General features: G+C 43.0%; 1 protein-coding gene across 9 annotated transcripts in view; it reads right to left on the bottom strand.

Moving 5' to 3' along the window:
* Positions 1-8840: 8840 nt before the first annotated feature.
* Positions 8841-19251, bottom strand: part of PUM2 (pumilio RNA binding family member 2) — a 68825-nt gene continuing 58414 nt past the window's right edge. For 5 of the 9 annotated variants that reach the window (XM_058019486.1, XM_058019493.1, XM_058019488.1 and 2 more), the window contains 7 exons: positions 18945-19074; positions 17250-17384; positions 16850-16987; positions 15056-15181; positions 14394-14515; positions 12492-12684; positions 8841-11762 (listed from right to left, as the gene is read on the bottom strand). In XM_058019486.1, the coding sequence (XP_057875469.1) occupies positions 11631-11762; positions 12492-12684; positions 14394-14515; positions 15056-15181; positions 16850-16987; positions 17250-17384; positions 18945-19074 (976 nt within the window). In that variant the 3' untranslated portion in view covers positions 8841-11630. The remainder of the gene's footprint in view (positions 11763-12491; positions 12685-14393; positions 14516-15055; positions 15182-16849; positions 16988-17249; positions 17385-18944; positions 19075-19251) is intronic. The other 4 variants (XM_058019490.1, XM_058019494.1, XM_058019491.1 and 1 more) reach the window with 1 other exon arrangement.

Here is a 19251-nt window from a genome sequence, read left to right as displayed (position 1 = left end):
ACAGTGGAGGGAGGGAACACTTTCAGAGCATTCCTGGGAGCAGTGGCAAGCAGTACTGGGGTTGAGTGGCGCTGGGTTTCATGCCAACATGGGCCTGTGTGTGTCCTAAATCAAATAGGACTGTGGTGCTTCTTGTAGGATTGGCCAGAAAAGGTTTAGAGCATGATTGGGATGTTCTGGTCAGGATCTGTGAATGGGGTGAGAGAAGAACAATGCAGCGTTTGGAAGCCAAGTGTTTTCAGTGACATTCCCGTGCCCTCTGCTTGATCATTGAAGCATGTTAAGTATTGTGGTTTCAGTCAAAAGAGCTCCATGCTGAAAAGCCAGATGAGACTTGTATGGAGAGGAGTTTCTTGGCAGCCTGGAGCTCAGGGGATCATAGGAGCTGGTTGCCTCTGCCCAGTACAGTGGAGCTGTGGGGATTTCCCAGAATTGGATCAAGGGCTTCCAGCAGTGTAGCCCAATTGAAGTCAGTTTCCTTGGGGAAAAGGAGCTGGTTTGAGCTGTGTGCTGCCATGGGAAGAGAGGAAACAGCCATGGGAGGAATCCTGCTCACTGCTTCTGCTACCACCAGAGGTGAGCTGGGAGCAGGGATGGCAACGGCTGCTGTTGGGCAACCACCACCCTTCTGCACTGGGCTCTGGAGCAGAGGCCATTGTCCCCTGCCCCGATGAATGTGAGTGTCACACAGCAGCAGGAGCTGCCTGCCTGGCTTGCCAGGTGTCAGAGCCACCCACAGTAGTGTGTGAGGATGTGCCCCTGTTACTCTGTGTCCTCACCTCAAGCTGCACGTCAGCAGCAGTGCAGCCTGCAGAGCAGGTGACTGATGGATGACTCCTGAAGCCTGGTGCCATGTGTCCTTAGATGGCTCATTAATGGTCTGTGACCAGGTGGGGTAGGGTTAGAAAAAGGGTTAGATTCTGCTTTGAGTTCCTTAACAAGGGCTGGACTGTACCTGTGGCATCAAGCTGGACAGACTCACACAGATTTCATCAGCTGACAAACTTGTTTAAGTAAGCTACAGCCTGACATCTTGGGATGGAGAAGAGAAATGTATTCCCTAGCACACAGTGGGAGGTTAGAGTTTGTGCAAGTATTGAGATTGCTGTAAGTGTCCAGGCTGCCCACCTGCTGACATGTGCTCACATGTGCTATTTCTGGTTGGCTTCATGTAGCTGGCTTCCGAGGTGATGGTTGCCATTTTCTCTGTTGTTGTTTTTGTGACAGAGAAAGAAGTCTGGTTTTCCCCCTATGTGGTAGCTCAGTTGGCTAAAGGGAATTTGTAAGAACAGGAAACCCGCAGCTCTTGTGTGTGTTTCACTTCTCAGGTATAATATGTAAGTAAAGCTTTAGGTGAAACCCTGAATTTCTGTGGTGATTGCTGAACAGAACAGAGAGGAAAGAGGGTGCCTCTGGACACATGAGGCAGTAACAGGATGTTAAATATATTTAGTTAAATGCATTCAGATTCAGTCCGCCCTAGAAACTTATTGGAGTGAGGTGGGAGATGCACCCAAAAAAAAGGGGATGGTGTCTGGGAAGGGCAAAGTACTGTCACTGACAGTGCCTTTGACATCAGGGTTTCCCGGTGCCCCAGAATCAAGAAGCTTTGATCAGTGAGCTAATACCTGCAGAAGGAAGAGGAAGGATTGTCCTGACAGGAGTAGGTTAGGACAGTGTGGCTGGTGACCTATTTGGAGACTGTTTGGACCAGGAAGATTTGCAAAGTTTCGTTTGCTGCTAGCCTGGAGCTTCTCTTCTTCCTCTTTCAAGTTCCTCAGGCCAGTGCCTCTATTATCCATGGCCCACACCACATCCTTCTCTTTCTAACTCCTTGCAGTAACAAAGGAGCAATCTGCCCAGCCATTAAACCAATATAAGCATTAAGAACGAGTCTGAAGAGGAAGCAAGCTGGATCTTCAGCCTCAGATTACCAAGAGCTTGTCTGCCAGAGTGCAACATTTGTTGTCCAGCCATTGTGCTACTCATCTTCTGGGTCCCCAGACACAGGGGCCACTGCTCACCAGGCCATTTCTCTTTGTTCAGGCTGGTGGCACCAAATACAACTAGCTCTTCCTAACTCCTTGTGTGCCTTGGCAAATCCTGTGCGTTTTGGTTTGGATGTCCTTTTGCATTGATGTAGAAATAATTGATTCTGACCCTTTCACATGCAACTGTGACTTCAGCAGGATCACCTGAACGCACCCAGTTTGCTTGCACAGCGATATCTGATTTTGCCTGTTCTGTCCAGCCACCTTTGCAGTGAGTCAGACACCTCTGAGCAATTCCATCTCCTCCTGGCTTGCACTCCCAGGAAGTGAGAGACTCCCTGTGGCCCACCCTAAGGTGTGGAGTGTGCAGTTAGCCTGAGGCCATGTCTGCTCTGATCTCCTTTCTTCTCCTGGTGCAATGCTCTGATGGAAAGGATGACTTTGCTTACTTGGACAAGAATAAATCTTCTTGTAAAAAATCAGAGGTTGGGGTTTATTTCCACTTAAACAATGCAAAGTGTAATGGTCCAAGTGTTTGGGTAGCTGTAGTGTTGGCTTTATAGTTGCTAATTGAATCAACTTGGCTGCCTCTCCCAAGAGTTTGCTGACCTTTTTCTTTCTCCTCTATCCCTTTTCCCTTTGTTCTGCTAGTGAGAACTTCTGTGTGGACACTGAAAACTATATATAAATATGTCTTTGCCACTAACCAAATAATTCTTGACCTAATTAAGCAGACCTTCCTTTGGCAAAAGCTCAGCTGGCAGTGGCATGCCACTTTTGTGATAGTTTTCATAAACAGCTGTAATAAAAGCAGCTGCATTGCTTTGATGCTGCATGTGAGGGCCTGGTAGGATCCTGCACGCTCATTCCAGAGAGCCTCAGAGCTGGATTTTGGGGGCTGGTGCATGAAAACCTACGGAGGGGTTTCCCATTAGCCTGGAGTTACACGGGTGTTGCCCACAAGAAAAGACTGACTCGCTCTCTCTTAATGAGGCCTTTTCCTGTACTACTGGATGCTGCTTTCACTGTTCAACAATTTTCGCCCACCACTTTCAGAGCTTGTGGACTAGGCAGGTATTTCTGAAAGCACTCACCTGAATAACCACTTTTTTTGTTGTTCTTTCCCTTGCCCAGAGAGATGCTCTGCTGCCTTTCTGTGATGCTCTTACCCGTAGTCAGCTCAGGGCAGCTCACTCATGGTGACTCATGCTGGCTTGCAGTGCATGATCCCTCGACCTCTGTGACCCTAAATAATTTGAGCACAGAATGGGATTTGCCCTGGCATGAAAATGAGCATGTAGAGAAGGGTATCATGACTCCCAGGAACATACAGGCAGGCAGTGCTGGGAGCTTTGGGGCAAGGGCAGGCAGCACAGGGAGGACAGAGCTACCCTGTTTCCACAGCACCCCCTGTTTGGTACCTGCTGCCTTCCCCTGTGGCAGCCACCCTGCTCCAAAGGGGAGCTTTCCATTGATCCTGTGGTCCCCCTGGGGACAGGAGCTTTCTTCATGTGTTCAGTGGGAAAGTGCTGAGAAGAAGTTTTGCAGATTGCCTGAGTTGCACACCCTCTGACCACGAGAGAAGTTGGGCCCTGTACAGCTGCCTGCCACCCTGCAAAATAGGAACTGTGATACTTGGTGCTTTTATAGTACCTCAGTAAGTGACAATAAAATATGTGTATTTTTAATCCTACAGCTGGCTCTGGCAGTGTCACAGAGACCCATTATTTGCCTGGGGGAGATGGGGACTCCAGATCAAATGAGGTATAATCTCTTGTCAAAGGCTTCCTGTATCTTCTCTGTATTCCTTCATTGTCCTGATTTGTGATAGAGGCTTATGCTCTATCTTATGATAGGTTATTCTTGAATAACTTGCACAAAACTTTAATAAAACTTCTCCTTGTGGAATGTCCCTGTTCCTCTCTGACCATACACAATATACAACATACCCTTGAAGTTAGCTATCAGTTTCTGCACAAACTAGAGCAGTACTGCTAGTTAAAAAGTTCCAAATGAAGGAAAAAATGAAAGTGTTTTAGCCAAAATATGGAAGTATTCAGTCCACATGAAACATGTTGACTATAAGTTTCAAGACTGTCACCTTTAAACAGCCAAGTGTCTTGAGTTAGGTGTTTCTGCTGCATGGAGAATTTGAGTGAGCACGTCCAACTTCAGGAATTCTGCCAAAGCAGGTTTAATACTCCTACGTATGCAAAAAAGCTGGTCTTGGGAGAAGCAGATGCTGCAGCAGAGCAGTTGTGAGAGCAGGGCTAGGCTGCATCAGAGGTTTTAGTTCCATTTCAGTAACAGCTGATTAGAACAGATATTTGGAACATTGTAAAAAATACTGGTTTTTTTATGTATTCATCAAGCTGAGGTGATCTGGACCCCGGACTGACTGGAGGTCTTTGAGGAACGATGGCTCTGGGGCCAGCCACAGGTTTTACCATTTCCTCTTGCCACCAGTGGTGACTAAGTGGTGAAATTGATACGACACAACGTACAGGTTTTCTTCCTGATTAACCAAACGGATGCATCTCGCTGCGATTATCACCCTTCATTTAGCATTTCAGGGCCACTTACCCCCTCCCGCAGGCATGGGCAGCCCTGGCTGAGCAATGAGTGCCGTCACTCCTGGCCGGCCCCTCCAGGCGGTGCAAGTGCCTCCCGGCCCTGGCTGTCAGAGCATTGATTCACCACCGACCGCTCCCACCCATCCTGTCTCACCCCTCACCCTGGCCCTTCCCATGCATCCATTGGGAGAGCGCCTTTCCCCAGCTCCCGGGGGTGGATCGGTGCTGCAGGGGTGGTGCAGGTGCAAGGCTGAGGCACAGACCGAGCTGTGCTCCAGTGTCTGCCTGCCAGCACCTTCCTGGGGCTGAGCCACCTCCATGGGAGCATCTGCCCCGCTGGGGACGGGCACAGGAGGAGGGCAGGGGCACAGCAGGGCACATACGTGGGCGAGGAGCTGGAGGGAAGGACGGGAGCAGGGGCTGTAGCCCTGGCTGGGCAGTGTTGGGTCCTGCACTGCTGACTTACATGCCTGTGGGGGGAGAGGAAGCTGTGGGTTTACCAGGGGTTTCAGCTTAGTGTGGAATGTGTGCCTGGTGCCTGCTTGACTCTGACAGCGCTGACTGGGATGAATAATCAAACTCTTAGTTCTTATGAGACACATGATGTTTCAAGGAAACAGGAGACATCATGTGAGTTTTAGAGTACTTAAGATGGTGAGCTTCCATACAAAAAGGCTTTTTAAGAGCCAAATGGCTCTATTGAAAGAGATCAGTGTATAGCTTGGATCTCTGATAGGGCTGAACTCTGCTCCATTCATCCCACCGCTCCATGCAAGGGGTTGGAATGGACTCTGTGATTTGCATTGAGTTTGCCCATCCTCAGCTCCTCAGCCCAGCTTCAGCCCTCTCATTCTTGCTTACTGAGTGATTGCTGTGGTTGTTGTACCAGCCTCTGGATCCAGTTCCCACACTGGTGTGGAGCAAGGAACAGCATCTAGGCAGACCCAGGCGAAGGGGCTGAATCCTTCTCCAAGATCCAGCCTGTATGAACAGATGGCCTCCCAAAACCTCTCCTCCTGAATTGATCCTGTGCAGGGAAGAATGGAAATACTTTCTGATGTTGTATTTTAGCTGTCTCAGAGAAAGGGAGATAAGATTTATACAGGGGAAGAAAGAGAAGTCTTCATTCCCACTGGGGAACCTTTAATGTTTGATCCTCCAGTTTAGACAGGGAATGGGGTGCCTATATTTGGGAGAAGAGAATATAGCTGTGAAATGTACTGTCATCATCTCCCTTGCTAGCCAGTGCTTTCTGCCACCACCTGTGTGTGTTCCCTTGCTGTAACACTTCCCTTCTTAGTTCCCATTAGCCCTCAGTAAACAGTTGTATGTCTTTGGGGATCTTTACTTTGGGACCTGACACCTGCAACTGTTCTGCTTCCCCAGCACTGAGGGAAGCCCTTTGACAGGAGCAGACAGTGGCCTCACAGCCTGAGAAGGCACAGCCAACATCACCTGTAAGGAGAGGGAGCTCAGCAGGCTTGGCCAATGCCCCCCAGTGCCCACGAGTGACACTCCTCTGTGGCACTCAGGAACTGGGGCAGCTCTGCTGGTACGACCTGCAGCCAGTACTCAGAGCGAGTGTTTGTGAAGCTGCAGCAGCGTGTGAACCTGCCCTGTGATCAGCAGACAAGCAGGCAGCCTTCCCCCCACCTCCAGCACCTGAGCACGGCTGTGCTGGGGCAGGGCTGCCTCGCTCCCCGAGGCTGGGCTGGGAAACCATCCAGCAGCCAGGCTGAGGAAGGGCTGCGGTGCTGTGCGGCTGCCAGGAAATCTGAGCCCTCCAGGCAGGTCTGAAGCTCAAACGAAGCTCATTAGGGCTCAGCTATGTGAGGGGTTTCTCCCCGCCCACCCGATGTTCTTGCGCACCAGCTGTGTCACCTGCGATGCGCCCCGGCTCTTGTTTGCAGATCTGGGGAGTTCGGGGTTGGGTAGGCACTGTGCAAGCAGAAGAGCAAGAGACAGAAGGCCTCCTGTGCCCAGAGTACTGATGCTGGTGAGAAGCTGAACGTTTTATTCCAATGTTTGTTCTTAGTAATGAAAGGAAGAGGGTCTTTAGAATAGGTCTTCCTGCATTTCAGCTGCCTTTTATAAAGCCTCTGGAAAGTTTCCAGTCTGATAATGATGGGGGAATGCTGCTCCCGAGATATATTTTGCATTAAGTGAGTCTGGGAGAATCGAGGTGGAGACAAGGATCTCAGGTGCAGAACTTCCAACTCCCACCTGCGTGCTTTAGGAGTCATGCTCCATCTTGTGCTCTTTGTGATGCAATGAATGGTTGGAGCTGGGCTAAAAGCCCAGCCCAAATTCAGGAGTAGAAAGTAAACCCGCCCAGCTCCTTGTGGTTAGGAAAATGCCTGTGAAGTGAGGGAGGTGGGTTCAAAACCCTGAGGCTGGTAATGGAAACTAATTCAAGCATCTCGTTTGCTGGGCAAGTTCCCTAACCACAGAGCGAGCCTGCAGAGGGAGCAGGCTCCGTCCAACGGAGGAAACGCCCGTGCACCTCCTCACTGAGGAGCACCAGCAGCTCAGGTAAATCCCTGAGCTTGGTCTTCCCCACCCCTCCCTGCCTCGGTGCAGGGTGGTCGCTCCCCCACCCCACAGCCTCGGTGTTCTGACACCTAATGTGTGATGTTGGGATCTGGTTCATTCTCCTGGCCAAAGCAGTTACTGCCTTTCCTGCACTAGCTCAGGAAGGCCCATGTTCTGTGTCAGCTCTGGAGCACTATCAACACTGGATGGACAAATATCCTTTCATCCTCTCCACGTGTGACTCTTTCTGTGATGACAGTGCTGGTTTTTAATCCCTTCTGGAGTTGGGGAGGCCTGGGGTGCTCTGCTGCACAGGAGAGCAAACACCCCAGGCTCACTCTGCAGCATCTCAGATTGTCTCTTCTTGGGTGGCAGGATCTGCACTTGTCAAGTTCTCCCACACCTCCCTAGCCCAACATCAGGATCCAAGCAGAGCCCCAAGAGGGATATATCCCTGACAGGAACCAAGCTTCCTCATTCCCAAGCCAAGGGGTGCTTGACTCAGCATCCTTTGGGCACAGATAGTGCCTGTATATCTGACACTGTTTGGGCTGAGTAAAGCACTGCCTGTAGCTCATCACATCAGCGCTGCCCACAGACTAATGAGACTTCAGGTGGTACTGGCAGCGTGGAATGACGTGAACCGCTGTGTTAACAAACCAACAGCCACTCCTGCCCTGCTGTGGGCTGCAACAGCTCAGACCACACAGCTCATGGTGCTCCCCTTTCCTTCCTCAAGCAGCAGAACTGTGTCACCACGGGGGCAGGGTCTGCCACTCTCGGGACACAGGATGCTCAGACACTGCTCCATGCAGAATTCCTCACTGGAGTGCTGCGGCCACCCTGGCTGCAGGGGCAGTGCTGCTCTGTCCTTGGCCCTGAGTTCTTCCCCTAGGTGCATGACTTGCACGCAATCTGCAGCTTCAATGACCAGTCACTAGATGTTAAAATGCTTTTGCATTCTCTCAGCTTCCCCGAATGACATGGTGGGAGTTGTCATCACCCCACTGTTAACCCACTTTCCCAGTTATTGGAATGCTGAGCATCAAACACTCCCATGGAGCCCAGTTTCACTGTTGTGCTGCTGTGCTGTGGTGAGCCATAAGCATCTCTCCAAATGCACGTCCCTTAGAGAAGAGAGAACAGTGACTAAATTGGTTTCTGAATTTGCATCAGCGCTTTAAAACATCTAAACATTATGACCCCAAAACCTCAATTTTCTCCATGCTCTGATGGAAAATCAGGGATGGAGGGATGGGCATTATGACTCTTCTGTCCACAGGGGCCCCTTAGGCGAGTTATTTCCCACCAGGCTCATTTCCTGTGCTGTCAGTCCACTTCACACCTTCAGCTGAAAATGGACTTTTGACAAAATCTCCGGGGCAGTAACAGAAATGAGTGTGGATCCAGGGATGCCACAGAGAGCTAACAATTTCTTCTCTCATTTGAAAGCTAACCCCCTCAAATGCTCCTGAACTCATCCTGAATGCAGGGATGTAAAAAGAAACTGTCACCAGGCTGTAGCCTTCACTAGGCATCAGTAAAGACATTGCATAAAATAGGAAGGTTTAGCTGCTCAAAAATGCCCTCTGCAAATTTAACGATCTAATCCAGGGTTCTTCAATAATTGCCCAGTTCCTATCAGAACAAGTGAGCGAGCACCTTCCCAAAGCTGAGCTCCACAGACACAGGTAAGTCACATGAGAATATGGCTGCTTTCCTACAGGAAAAACACAAGACCAGATATATTTCACACAGTGTTATTCACACATTTTCATTTTGATTTTTACAGTATATACACGTGAACATTACATTATTCAATACGAGCCACCTGGAGTCAAACCTAATCAAACTGGTCCGTAAACAATCTATATCAAAAAGCAATACTTGAGCAAAAAGTCTAGTGGTTCTACCCAAACCCTAAAATAGTTGAAAGGAAATCCAGTAATTTTCATGTTCCTGGATAGAATTTGTGCACAAATGATCTGAGGAGAGCAAGTGGAAGATTATACTCAAGATATTGAAAGCACCAAGGATGACAGTTACAGGACTGTTTAAATTCAACCATGGCATGAGTGCTGCAGGGACAAAGTACAGAGACATTTTCAGTTTCTGCCTGGACATCCCCAAAAGCCTGCTGTACTGTCTTAGGTGTTGAAGGAATGCCGGCTCTGTGGAATTTAACACACGGCACAGGTTCACAGGGTAAAGACAGTCACTGAGAATTGATGTGTCCAAGGGAGTGGCTCAAAGTCATCCTTTGGGTGACTACAGGAAAGCTCTGGCTCCAATGACTGGGCTGGTACCTCTGGGGGGGAATTTTGTGAACTGCCATGCAAAAACTACTTGGCAATTAGAATTGTGCTTACTCAAAATAACGAGGCCTCCTACTTCACTTCATGCAGGCACTGGAAGTAGGCCGGAAGAGACTTTGCCATTTGCCTATTAAGGAGTTCTCACTACCATTAGAAACGCAGTGCCTCAGATGTCTGCTAGATAGCAGTTATGTAACCCTGGTACCAACAGTAACATGACAGAATTCCTCATACAAGTTTGTACCACTACTATTTTCTTTCTCATGATCACACCCCTACCAAAACAGCCTTTTATTTGATCAATGCTCAAGACATTGTTTCCAAACTACCACGTTGATCAAAACTTTAGGTTAAGCCATCCAAATGAACATTTTACACAAAATACTTACTTCAACAACATACAAAGCACTTTCTTTATCTTTCAGAAACTGAATATACAAAGTAAGCTTTTTCCAAAATATTTCCATAGGCAAAGGATTAAAAAGGATTTTAATTATACACATATGGTCACAATTCTGCCTTAAAAAGATCATTGGGAAATGTACATAAGGCCGCTTGTATATGTACATCATCTTTATGTTACTGTTACAATGTCATATGTCCAGAGAAAAAAAATCGACAGTATCATACATATTTGCTTTACGCTGCGAGAAGGCTATTCAAAAATACAGTACTCTTCTGTACAAAAAATTCATGCCACATTTATTAAGATGGAAGAAGCATTGGTTTCTGTAATAACCAAATATTTCAGTCCACTTCTTACTATGCTTATTTATCCTGATTTAAAATTTGAACAGATTGATTTCCCAAAGTGTCCATATGAACAGATTCAACAGCTATGTTATAAACAAAACATAATGTTTCTCACAATAGATAAAAAGAAAGCTGGTTCATATTTTTGAAACCATATAAAGATAGAATTTTAAAAAAATCACTCTTGATTTGCTGAAATAAATTTACATTATACAACACTATATGCTGGGGGAAAGAAGGGAATGAGGATATGAATATACACTAAAATGCAAATTTTTGTCCCAAAAAGGAGTAAAACAAATTACATTTACAGCATGAAGGTTTACAAATGTACATCTGTACAACCAAGGTAAGCATCACTACTAAATTAGCAAGGCTTTGTAATAAACATCGAAACGAGAGATTTGTTTTCAAACTGTAAACTTACACCTATTAACTACACGTATACAATGCATATATTTATAGGAAGCAAAAAGCTATCTGAATATTTAATCAATCATGCTTAAATGTTGAGCTATCAAGTTTACTTTTCAGTGGCCCCTTCTCTTTATCATTACCTATTTTTTGCATCTACAGTGAGAAAGCAAAATAAATGCTCAACACTTTCAAATCCTTACAATTCTATATGCAAAATAAAAAAATACATATCTCTACTCTTCCTGCATTGTAAAACTGACTGTAAAGTTAATACAGGTTCACTCCTTTTCCAACAGAGTACTTTGCTGAATGGAAGTACCACCATCATTTTAATCCCTCTACCTTGTACAACAATTAAATATATAAGTATATACAGCACTTTATTTTTAATACATCGCTAGAGAAAACCTTAGGGCATGATTTAAAAAAACCTGTATCCACAGCAAGTGCCAAAACCTAATCTTTTAAAGTTTCCATCGTTTTGTTCTTCCCTACTTTAATTTGCTGTGCCCTGTTTGTTATTTGGATAGGATGTTGTGAACCACCAAAATACAACTTAACTTTTCAACATGTTAAATGATGTTTATGCAGCTGATCAATTTTAATCTGGTATAAAAGACTTCACACAAAAGGGAAAAATAAGGATTAATTCTATATACAACTCTATAAACCTGTTGTGCTATGATGCTGGGTAGACCTACCAGATTGCAAGCCAGTGTATTAAAAGAATACTGTACTTTTTCCCTTTAAAAACTATTTCAGTGACTTTACAAGGTAAAAATTTACAAAATATGTGACAGCTATTTTGATACAATTACATCATATACAGGCATTCTGTGCTTTGCCAGCCATCCAATCTGATAGGTCTCCGGATCAGGGCTGGAGATTTTTTTTAACAATTCACTCCCCAAAAATATACACAAGAATAAAAATTTTACAAATGGATGAACAAAGTCAATAAATAGATTTAAAAAAATCAGAACATTTAGAGTTAAGTTGTAGGTTTTGATAATTCACAATTTAATTTTTCTTCTGTTTCTCTTTGTCTTTTACAGCATCCCATTTGGTGGTCCACCAATTGGCCCCAGATCAGCACTGTTCTTCAGGTAATACTTCTCCAGCTTGGCCAGAATGTGTTTGCCATAGGTGTATTTACGCAGAGTCGTGATGTGGGGTCGGATCTGTAATAAGAAACACGTTTGGCTTTTTTAACATCCAGACTTTTAAGTAGAGGTGACTACACTTTGAAAAAATTATGCAAAAAGATGTCAGAAGCCTGTATTTCAAAGTGCTGGAAGTTTCTGGAAAGATGTAAAACTGGTGATTTTGACTCATCAAATAACTGATGTTCCTACTGCAGGAAAATGGAGGCAGTACTTTGTGGGAGAGCCCTGTTGGTGACTGGGGGAGGCAGAGCTCCTGCAGGAATATCTTGGGCCCTGTGTTAAATAGCCTCTGGCCATTATGGCAACAGCACACTTCTCCATGTCTGGATATTCTTAAGTAGAAATGTGCCTGTATGCTAGGAAGTGTGGCAATCTCTTTTTGGGGGAACTGCAGAGTGGATTTATAGCCACAACCAGGAAATAAAAAGAGAAAACAGTATTTTTCCTGTTATATTAATAGTGATGACAGATACTACATTTTCCTGTTACAAGTATTTTCACATAAAAGCTGGCATAAAGACAGAAGATGAAATCCGACTACTAAAACTTTCCTTTTTTAGCTCAATGCTCAGAGACCTGAATGTTTTCTCCTTTACCAAGCTCCACTGAATGTCATGGAGCTTGGTGAATGTCACCAAGCTCTAGATTACAGAAGTGTTGAGTTTTACACCTGCAGGGGAAGGTGCTGTGGCAGAACAGCTCCCAGCCGTGTTTCTGAATCCCTGCAAGCATGCACACCCATACCTTGTGCATGATGATCTTCCTCTGGGCGGGCTCGGCCATGTCGATCATCTTCTGCACGACGTAGTTGGCGTACTGGTCCTTCATCATGGTGTATAAGGCACTGTGCGGGCCGTCGTTCTGGCAGCACACCTCGTCGATCAGCAGGGCTCGCTCCGCGCGCGACGCGTGCGTCACGCACTTCTCCACCACGTTGCTGAAAAAGAGGGCAAGTCCACGGTGGGACTGTGTGGCCGCTTTTCTCCTCACAGAGAAAAGCAAGGCACAGCTTCCCAAGGATAAGTTCTGGGAATTGCAGCAAGGAACCTCAGAGAAAGAAAAAAACCAATTCCTATCTCATTTACTGCTCCTGTTTTGGAATATGTGGAATGTTGTGGAAGATTGTCTACCTGAAGGGAATTGGTGATTGAATTCTGGTGCGTTTTGATTCACTGACCTATTGAATCCACGTGTGTGTGTCAGGACTGTCGGCTGACAGCCACAGGATTCTGTTCAGTTGAGCTGAGCACTTGTGCAGATTCAGCTTAGATGTAGTGTAATGTAGTATGGAATAATATAGTATAATAAAGTAATTATTTAGCCTTCTGATATCAATGGAGTCAGATGCATAATTTCCTCCCTTTGTTGGGGTTACCTTGATTTCTGATAGGACTGGAGGTGTAACATTTTTTCAGGTAACTACTATCAATTTCTCTGGAAGTTTATCAGTTCTTCAGGGTTCTTAATGCCAGTGAAGTACATATTACAAATGAATGCATCAATTCCTCATTTCCAAATCTCCAGTCTAATGACTGAGGAAGTTAGTCACCACATCACTACTACTTCATCCATGCGACAGAGTTATTTTCTGATTATCTGGTAGGAGAGACTTTTCCACTGAACCTACATAGGTGTACTGGACTTCAGGCTGCAGATGTGTTCTAGCACATCTATTTTGGTTGTGGGCCCTTTGAAGACCCAACAGAGAATGCCAGGAATGAAGACTCCTGCTTTGTGAATAAAGGCACTTTCCAAGAGCATGCCTACATCAGAGATTCCATCAAATATTCTTCTGTAGAGCAAGCCTCTGACCTTCCAGTTTATTTCAAAAGCAGGAAAGGCCATCAAAGCTTGTAACATAGCAAAATGATCCCATCCTAAATCAGTGCTTTAAAAATTAAGCAAGTTAGGGGATTTTGAAGAGTTCTATTCAGGCCAAAAAAAAAAAAAAAAAATCCAAATAAACTAGTTCGCTAGCGGTTTTAAAAACAAATGCCCCCATAAAGTTACAGTGCATTTCTATGTCATTTTGATGATAAGGTTACTCTCACTAAATCACCTAGAATGAATTCTCAGATGTATTTTTCCTTCACAAAAGGCACATAATCCATATTTCAGCAAAAAGCACAAAAGGAGGAGTTGTAGGTTCCAATTTCAGAATAGTTGAGTCCTCCTACAGCAGTCTTTCAGACTTTCTAATACAGAAAATCCTTGTCAGACTGAACTACCATTTTTTAAAGCTAGCCTTGTTATACTTGCAAATTGCTAGGCAGGATTGAGAGTCAGCAGGTCCCAGCTCATTGTCATCAGCAAATCACTCAAGTTCCAGCAGAGCTTTTCACCTGGCTCTGGGCATCCTTACGTGAAAACCTGGAACACGTTCCCTGCACTTGCACAAAGTGAACAAAAGCCATCTCATAAACCCACAGAACCTCCTTTGTTTTACTACAGAACATTTGTCTCTTCCCTTCCCCAAACCTAGTATAAAAATATCACTACCATTCATCTCTGTAAGAATATGGAATTTCAGGAGGTAAGATAATAAAAAAAAAAATTATTGTATCCCTTTAGTAACACAAGAAATAAATCCAGTATTACAACTTTACAAGGTTAATGAATCTTTAGTATATGAAAGTTATGCAATACCTGGCAAATTTGTGCTGACTCAGAGCTAGAACTTTTCCTCTTATTTCTGAAACGATTTTGCTTTTGTCTTCAGGACGACCATGCTCCAGTACATGTTGAATAACGTAATTTCCATATTGATCCTGAAAATAAGAGAACTTAAATTTTCTCTTGTGTTCACACCAAATAACGAATACTGACAGCTGTTGTACATAAGCATAAAGTATGAAATTACTCTTTGCATGGATATAAGGAAAAAGCAATGTCAAAATTACAGAAGCAAAGTGATCTAAGAAATATTTCATCAAGAATTACTTAATGGACCACAAATTTCACATGAAAAATGTAAATAATTTGTAAAACCAGTGTTTTGCTAGAGCATCTTTTATCCTCTTAAAGAAAGAAGTCCTCAAATTTAAGATCATACTTTCTTAACAGCTGTAATATTCCCCTGAACACCAAGCTACAGTCAAAGGGTAAGAAAAATGCTTTTTATATCTTCTTTGCCTCCCAACTCCCACATTCATTTTCATTAAAACTATAGAAGGAAAGAAAAAAAAAAAAAACCAAAACAATGTCTGCAAAACTAAAAAGAGTCAAATGCATTTAAACTAGGATACAGGAGTAAATGATGATAACAAAAAGCTCTGAAGTGCATTGACAATGAGCCTACATGCACTGACCTGCACCAGCTGCTCTGTGTGTTGATGCAGCTCTTCTAAGATTGGCAGAGTCTGCTCAGCAGTGCAGTGCTCCAGAATACGCTGGATTACTCTACAACCATATGGATGAGTTGAAAGCACAAATACCTTGAAAACAGGATTGCAAACTGAATTAAACCAACTGAAACTCACATCTATTGCAATATTGCTGCATTCAAAATGGAACTGAACACACCAACTACTGCTAAAAAAAAGTTTTGTCTGCTCAGACCAGAATTCCATTTCCAGGGAAAGTCAGGAAAAGATGAAAAAGCAGGTTTTTGTGTGTCAAGGACTCCAGAAAACATACAAGAACCCAAGTACTCAATTACAATGTTTCTAGCCTACATAGCTGCAGAGGAAAACCTGGAAGTATGACCCTTAGGTAACTGCTGTTCGAATTTAAAGCTTTCCTTTTTACTTTCTTATCAAATTTCAAGACTTTGACACTTATAAAAAGGAATTCAGTAACAGTGGCTGCTTTTCACCAATTTCATGTTCCAGTATACACAATAAGCTCCCAGTTACAAAGTTTGTAAGTAACTACTCAAAACATACAGCCAAATCTTGCTTATTCCTTCTGCTTGCTTCTCCTGAAGCTACATTTGTGATTTGGGGGTTAATTACAAAAACTTCATTGTTGGTCAGAACTGAACACAGAATCTTGTATGATTAGGCATCAACTCAAAATGCAGGAGAAAATTACAAGTAATGTCACAAGTGTAACATTTTTCATTTGCCATTTCACATTAGCTACTATTTTCTACATTTAATTACCTGGTGCTTAGGATGGATGTTCAGTACATAAACTCACACTTTAGTCAAGGGGCTCTATTTACAGTTTAAAAAATGCATCTCATGTACCTCATACACACTTTTGGTGTAAAAAGACCAAACCCTAGAAACCTTGGTATGCAATTTAGTACTATGTACAACAATAATTCAGGTATTGCTGTTGTGTAAAATGAGAAAGATATTGTAGATTTTATTAGGAAATACATTTGGCAATCCATTAAAGTAAAATTTAGTTATACAGCCAAGTTAGTAAGATTTTTACTATTCTATTTACAATTCTTCTCAAGACTATAAAAGTACATGCTTGTCTCAGAGGATTAAAATGCTATTTAGCTGCAGCACATTCACTAGCCTGCAGCACAATATCAATCTTACGGTAATAATGCTTTTTGGGAAACAAAACAAAAACCTCAATCTGAAGTAAACAAATACTACACCTCCTTCACACTAGTCCATATGTAGGGAACAGATTAGTGAATTTCATCACTGCAGTTCCTTAAGGACTGACATTCATTGGGAAACACTGAAAGACACGTGTGCAACAGGACAGGAAAATGTAATTTTTAATGAAAAATGTATACTACAGAGCATGTATGTTGTTATTATTGTATAAAAAATGGCCCTGCCAAGAGCTGTGAAGGAAATGTGAAATGGTGCTATCACAACACACAAACACAAAGCCTGGGCATGCAAAGTCCCTTTTATGTCTTTTTATTACATAAATATTTATTATTATTTATAATGCATACAAACATGTCTTTCTAGAGCCTTATGTCCAACAAATTAATTTTTTTACAGCATGTTATCTGCCTCTCCAACAGCTTTTCCATGCCATCATTCCCTTTTTCATTCTATTTAAAATAAGCTGAGTGCAAAGCGGCAAATGCTATCTTGTACATGCAAATGATGGAGAAAAACCTGCAAATCTTCTTCTGTGAAATCTAAGCAACCTGCAAAGAGGAAATGAACAATTGGCACTACCTGTCCTTTGAATGCATCAATGATGAACTGGAGTGACTGGGGCTGAACACACTCAATGCATTTTTGTACGACGTGGTTTCCATTTTGATCCTTCACACATTTCAGAACATGGCCATCCAGCTCTTTCACCATTTCATTCTGGAAAAACAAAGATTATCCTTGTCTTTATGATGGTATTTCTCCCACCCTGTCTTCTTTAAATGGGAAAAAATTTAATTTCATCCTGACTCCAACCTTCATATTCACTGGTGTTAATTGTGTACCTCAGTACTTTCATTTAAACAACTATTTTAGCCCCCCAGCATATTTCATGATGAAGGGCATAATCATCAATTTAATCAAGTAAAAAGAGGGATACAATAAAAATAAATAAAATGAAAAAAGCATTGCTCTAACTTACAATTACCTGCTGGTCAGGTGAGATTGACTCGAGAGCTTTCTGGATGACACGACAGCCATACATCTGCAGGGCCAAGGGCAGGACGTGACCACGGATGCGTGTTGCTAGGGCTAACTTCTGATCCAGGCTTCCAAACTGAAAGCAAATAAATATCCTGTTAACAAATTAAGACATACTGCAGCATGCTGGAATTTACATGTCAGAGTAAGTACTGTCAGGATGTACATGACCGTAACATTTGAATAATTTTTCACTTTGTATTTTAGTGGGGATATTTACCAGAAGCTTTTCTTTTCTAAATGCAACATTTTGTAATATTCCACATCCAGTTCACATACCTGCTATCAAATGCATGACCTTGAAAGACAACAGAAGAAATAATACAGTTTATATTTGCCTGTCTGTAGGAATATTTAAGTGCAATAAACCACTTTTTCAAATAAATTATACTGGCAAACTGATCACAGGTCACTATTATGCATGAATCCAAACCAATTCTCTATCTCAAAACTTGTGTAATGTATCTCGCATCTTGTAAGAGAGGACACAGAAGTGACCAGCTGGACAACCAGCTGATGTCACAGCAATATTCTTGCAGCATTGCTGAGAATGGTCAAACTCCACACCTGTAGTCAGCTCTGAAGAAAGCCTGACCAACAACTTCACCTGCCTACCTATACAGTAAAATGAGGTCCCCTATTACATGTAAGGTCACATGCACTTTTGTTGAGAAGTGTTCTGCAGAATTAAGATGAAAACACTCAGCTACCAATGATTAACTGTGTATTCATCCACCTTAACATTATGGAAAAAATAGCAAATGATGACCCTTAAGCAAAATCAAGATCTTGTATATCATACGTCAGTGACACTTTACAGAAGATATTTTGACTGGCTATTAAAAAAGAAGTAAAAAAAATGAGGACATTATTTTATAGATTATTGAAAAAATTACATTCTTGTTTTTTACAGCAAGTATCTTATTTCTTACTGGACATTTTCCAGCACCACCTTCTTGCCACAAGTCTTTGATATGGCCCTTGATTTAAAGTACAGTATACTAGATACCTTTCCCACATATAACTTTTCCCAGGACAGAGGTATTACTTGTTTCTTCTCTCTGCAAGCCAAATCTTGTAATTCTTTGATTAAGCCTTTTTTTTTTTTTTTTTTACCATATCATTTTTAAGAGAAGACAAATCTGTTTTAAATACTAGTTGTAGTAATATTGGATATATCTTATGATGGATACCTCTTATTCAAAATTCTTCTGCCTTTGTACATTTTATGGGAGTTTCCTCATATACAGCCCTGGATGAAGTTCACACAGCTGGTTGAGCTCAAGTGCATCGTCCAGACCATTCTGTACCATGATGCAGTAACCAATAAAAAGCATTTTTTAAATATTTATGTTCCCTTTCATCTGCTGAAAGTCTCTCTAAGTTCTCCTCAGAGGTTTGTGAAGCCTCAATGTGCACAGCATTCATGCACTACCAGTATAAGGAGAAACTGTGTCCATTATGGCAAAAACCACTGGGTAGAGAACAGAAAACACCCATGCAGAATGACACACTTGAGTTCTGTGGAAGTCATGCAGAATTCTGCTATGGTGTTAAGGAAAGACCAGTTAAATTTAATCAGATTTATAGCACCTCATCTGCATGTCCATCCATACTTACTTAGTGCTATGCTTACCTCAAAGAACTTCTGTATTACATAGTTTCCAAATACATCAGTCATCAACTGATAGGCTGCTTGCAGGATCTCATTAAATACCATCTGGCGCTCAGCTGGAGTAGCTCGCTCCAGCTTTTGCTGTATAAACCTAAGTGCAAATAAAGGTACATTATGCTTTGCATCAACAACAGGAAAACCTCTCAAACACTGTTTCAATGAGACACCTCAACACTCTCAAGAAAGCAGTCAACATTTATAAAATTTATTAAAATGAAAGTAGTGCCTCTGCATATAAAAGGATACATTTTAGTAAAATTAGGACTTG

This window comes from Melospiza georgiana, chromosome 3 (assembly GCF_028018845.1).
Source record: "Melospiza georgiana isolate bMelGeo1 chromosome 3, bMelGeo1.pri, whole genome shotgun sequence".
Taxonomy (NCBI): Eukaryota; Metazoa; Chordata; class Aves; order Passeriformes; family Passerellidae; genus Melospiza; species Melospiza georgiana.
Note: the sequence above shows the minus strand (reverse complement) of the source record. Positions and strands in the feature narration are given on the sequence as shown.